At 54.1% G+C, this 4,530-nt stretch overlaps 1 protein-coding gene across 1 annotated transcript; it reads right to left on the reverse strand.

Moving 5' to 3' along the window:
- Positions 1-705: 705 nt before the first annotated feature.
- Positions 706-4,244, reverse strand: GUITHDRAFT_103662 (hypothetical protein; the record flags this gene model as incomplete). Its single annotated transcript, XM_005837352.1, has 11 exons — positions 706-838; positions 1,054-1,209; positions 1,429-1,470; positions 1,735-1,812; positions 2,092-2,204; positions 2,514-2,636; positions 2,925-3,099; positions 3,219-3,554; positions 3,876-3,970; positions 4,039-4,100; positions 4,148-4,244. The coding sequence occupies 11 exons, from the start codon at positions 4,242-4,244 to the stop codon at positions 706-708; spliced, it is 1,410 nt and encodes a 469-aa protein (XP_005837409.1).
- Between the last annotated feature and the right edge of the window lie 286 nt (positions 4,245-4,530).

The raw sequence follows: 4,530 nt of genomic DNA on the forward strand, positions 1-4,530 counted from the left end.
GGAGGAGGAGGAGGAGGTCTGTTCGAATGGGGAAGTGACCGATTGTTCGCAGCATCCGACGGCAACAGTGCGGGGCACAAGAAGGGGGTGGACAACAACTGGAACGTGCAGGTCATGAACCCTGTGACCAAGAGGCCAGTCAATGGGGGGGAATGGAGCGCGGTAAGTGAACGACCTGCCCACGCGTCTCCTCCTCGTCTTCTCCTTCCCATCAAGCTTCTGCCCTCCCCTCTGCTCCTGCTGCTCTCAAAGATCCACTTTCCTTCCCCCTCCTGAAGCTGGTGTTCAAAGCTTGCATGCTACTTGCCTTCCTCCTGTCCTCTTCCTTGTTTTGCTTTCTTCCTCCCCTCCTCTCACCCTCCTCCTTTTTCCTCGTTCTCTGCTACAACAACCCTTTCTGTCTCCTACTCTCCTCTTCTCCCCCCCCTGTCCGTCTTCTCCTCCTCCTACCACTCACTGCTCGCTCCCAACAGGGTACCACGGATCACGCGCATTTTTTCACCCGGCTACATGCCGGAGAGATTTTGTTTCATCCTCGTTCTCACCAGGCGAAGAACCGAACGGTGCCTGAGAATCGATAAACCTATTCATTCAATCATACCAAAACTTGACACCCTCCCCCCCCCAGCTTCTTTCCTACCTGATCCCCTCCTCATCCTTTACAGCTCTCGATCATTCCTGTACCTCAGCAGAGCGTCTCCTCTCTCAACCTGCCGCGTCTTCCTTCCTTCGGCTCTCAGGAAGTGCTGGTATGTCGTTCTCCATGGCGATAGAGAAGTTGAGGTACAGCTGGGCGTCAGTGTTGTCCGGGCTCAGCTGCACAGCCCTCTGAAGGATCCTGAGCATGTGAATCAGCTCCCAGTACCCTCGCCCTCGCCCTCGCCCTCGCCCTCGCCCTCGTCCTCTGGTCCATTCTCATCCTTTTTCCCCTTTGTCCTCCTCGTCCCTTCGTTCCCCCTCCTACTTCTCTCCCCTGCTCTTGCCCGTTGTCAACCCCCAATGCACCTACCAATCTCTTCCTCCTCTTCCTCGCCCTTCCCCTCCTCCTCTCACCTTTTCGCAGAGGAGAAACGTTCTAGCCCGTTGCACAGGAGGATCCCGTAGTTGACGAGCGCGAGGACGTCGAGGGGACACTGGCGGAGGTGAATGACGTACTCCTCCTCTGCCCTTCGAAGGTCCCGCATGTGATGGTGAAGGAGCATCGCGTACCTGACGAGAAGTGTGAGCAGAGACAGGGGGGCGAGGAAGAGGGAGAAAGAAACAGTGGAAGAGGGGGAGAGAGAGGAGTGGAAGGTAAGCAGGAAGACGGAGAGGGCGAGGGAGGTGAGAGAGGAGAGAGGAGGGAGGAAGCCGGAGGGGGAGGAGGAGAAGGAGGGGGAGGAGGAGTAGGAGGGGTAGGAGGAGGAGAGGGGGAGCGAGAAAACTTACCGGAGGTGATAAAGTCCGTTGTTGGGATCGAACTTTAGAGCACTGGAGAGCAGATGTGAGTATGAGACGAAAAGAGGAAAAAGTGAGAGAGGGACGCAAGAAGGAAGTAAATGACGCGCAGAACGAAAATGAAGATTAGGACACGTACAGAAGACATGTGGCAGAAGCTTGTGTAAGAGCACAGGGAGAGGAGGAGGAAGGGAGGAAAAGGAGGAAGAGAGGCTGAGGCTGAAGCGGAGGAGAAGGAGGGGGGGGAACGGAGAGCGATAGGGAGAGCAATCAAAGTAAGGAAGGAGAGCTACTCACGTCAAATATTCCTTCTGCGACTGCTCGTAGTCCCTAGTGATCTCATGAAGGTACTTGGCATACCCGAAGTGATACTCGCTGCCAACTCAAACTCACTTCTCCTCTCCTCCTGCCCTCCTGCCCTCCTGCCTTTGTCTCCCGCTCCTCCCGTACACTCTCCTCCCTTCTTCACTCTCGTCGCCATCCAAACCACCTCGTCATGGACTACTTCGATCCTCCCCTCTCATTCTCACTCTAATCGTCATTTGCTTGCTCTCCTCCCCCGATCATCTTTCGTTGGTACCACCGCCTGCTCCTGCTCTCATCCCTCCCTGCTCCTGCTTCTGCTTCTGCTCCTGCTCCTGCTCAGTTCCTCACCCGTGCTGCGGGCAAAGTGCGATGGCACAACGATACATCTCTCCTGCTCGCCGAGAGTCGAGCATGTGCTTTCCCGGTGATTCCTCCAGGTCGTAGAGAGGACCAACCAGAAACTGCGAGAGAGAATTGGTGAGGAGGAGGAGGAAGAGGGGAGGAGGAGGAGGAAGAGGGGAGGAGGAGGAGGAGGAGGATCAGGAGGAGAAGGAGGAGGGGAGAGGGAGAGGGGTTGGAAAGGGAGGGGAGAAGAGAAGGAGGGAGATGAGCGAGGGGAAGAAGAGGAGGAGGGAGGAAACGACAGAGTTAGAAGCAGAATCGAGGCAAGAGGAGATTCGAGCGAGGGAGCAAGGCGAGAGGAGAGAAGGGAAGAGAGGAGGGAGCAGACGAAGGAGGAGGGAGGGAGGAAGGGCTGGGTATTCACTCACGGAAGCATAGTGGTACAGGAAGTAAGCGTCGCTCCTCCTCTCTTGCAAGAGTTCGTAGAGCCAAGTTCCTGCCTCCTCCATGAGAGGTTCCCTGTCCTCCACTGCAAGGCCCGGAAGATGTTTCTGCATCCAGTCATGAGAGGAGGAGGAGCGAAAGGACGAGAGGGGAAGGAACGCTCGATGTGAAGCTCAGGTATGGCAGAGGAACAATGCCGACGATGAAGGAAAGATGGAGGAGGTTAAAGTTGAGCTGGAGGGATTGAGCAGATCGAGGGTGGACACACGAGGAGGGAGGACAGAGATGGAGTGAAAAGTAGGGAGAGGAGAGAATGCAGGAGGGAGGAGGGAGGAGGGAGGAGGGAGGAGGGAGGAGGGAGGAAAGGACGAAAGGAGAGGAGATGCTCGGCTGACCTCCAAGAACTTGGAGTAAGCGATCAGCTTCCTGGGGTTGGTGGGATCATCTCGCACAACCTCATACAGGAACTTGAAACAATCTTCTCGTTTCTCCTCCTCCCAGTTTGACAGCGCGACATGCGCAAACGTCTCCACCGTCAGTTCGTCGCTCGGATCTAGCCAGACGGCCTCTCTGCAAGGAGACAGGAGAGAGGAAGGAAGGGAGGTTGGGAGGGAGGGAGGGAGGGAGGGGAGAGGAGAAAAGCGAAGGAGAAAATGGAGAGGAGGAATACAGAAGCGTTAGTCAGCTACATTCTCAGCCTGACATTCACATACTTGACAAGATTCTTTGCCTGCTGGTACTCCCCCAACTCAACGCACTGGCCAGCGACTATGTTGACGAGCAGAAGGTTGGTGGGATCCAGACTGAGAGAGCGGAGAGCCAGGGTCAGCGATTCCTTTACATCCTTGTACTTCTTGTAGTGGAGCTGCTGAAATTTCAGGCGTTTCCCCAGCGGCTCGTGCTGTACCTTGGATCTGCAGATCTCAACGAAAGGATCGCTGGGGGCTAGTCGAGCTGCTGCTCTTAGGCTGCGTTCCGCGTCTTCGTACTGCTCTCTGCGCATGCAATTGACTGAGTAGGCCAGACTGCAGGGTTGGTGTCAGATGTCATCCAATTTCATCTCACATCATTTCATCTCACATCATCTCATTTCTGATATGATATATCAATTCACATCATATCGTGCCATTCCACATCATATCGTATCATATTGTATCGTATCACGTCATATTGTATCATATCACATCATATCGTATCATATCGTATTGTATCACATCATATCGTATCATATCGTATCGTATCACATCATATTGTATCATGGAATAGCCCACAACATCACATCGCACTCCATGTCATCTCAAGAGTTGAGATTGCTGCCAACAAGCAACAACGGCACATTTTCTCACTACATCTGGTGACTTGAAGGCGCTAAAGCTAAACTGCTCTGAAGCAGCTCGCACGCCCGATCATAATCTTGAAAGACAGTCTGCAGCGATGTTGCCTTCGCAGCCAATTGCAATGAGAGAGAAAGACAGTCAGACAGGGGGCAGAGAGCGAACGTCTCTCTACCTGAGCGAAGAGAACGTCTGGATTCTGAGGACGGTTCGTGAGAGCAGTCTCGCATAGATTACCTTGACCAACAGGTCACAACAGATCTCTTCCTCTCAACTTCCCTCACTGATCTCACTGACGTTGCCGCTGAAGACCTCCAGCCAGTTCGTCATGCAGTCCAGCGCAAGATCGTTGTCGGGGTTTCCATTGATCGCCTGATGCATCAAATTTCACCTCCACCGAATCCCACGAGTCAAATCGATGCTGCTCCCTCCTCCTGCCCCCTTCTCTCCCCTCCCTCAACGTCTTCCTCCTCGCCCACCACCACCGCTCCTTCCTTTACTCTGCATTTTCTTCCTCCTGTTCCCCACTACTTCCTCTTCATTTCTGGTCTTCAATTGAGTGAACTCTCCCTTTCCACCTCCCTCATACCTTGAATTGCTTTCTTATCATCACCACTACAAAGGACGACCCCGCCCCCTTCAAACAAAAACCTCCTCCTCCTCCCTC

This window comes from Guillardia theta (assembly GCF_000315625.1).
Source record: "Guillardia theta CCMP2712 unplaced genomic scaffold GUITHscaffold_14, whole genome shotgun sequence".
In the NCBI taxonomy this organism is placed as follows: domain Eukaryota; class Cryptophyceae; order Pyrenomonadales; family Geminigeraceae; genus Guillardia; species Guillardia theta.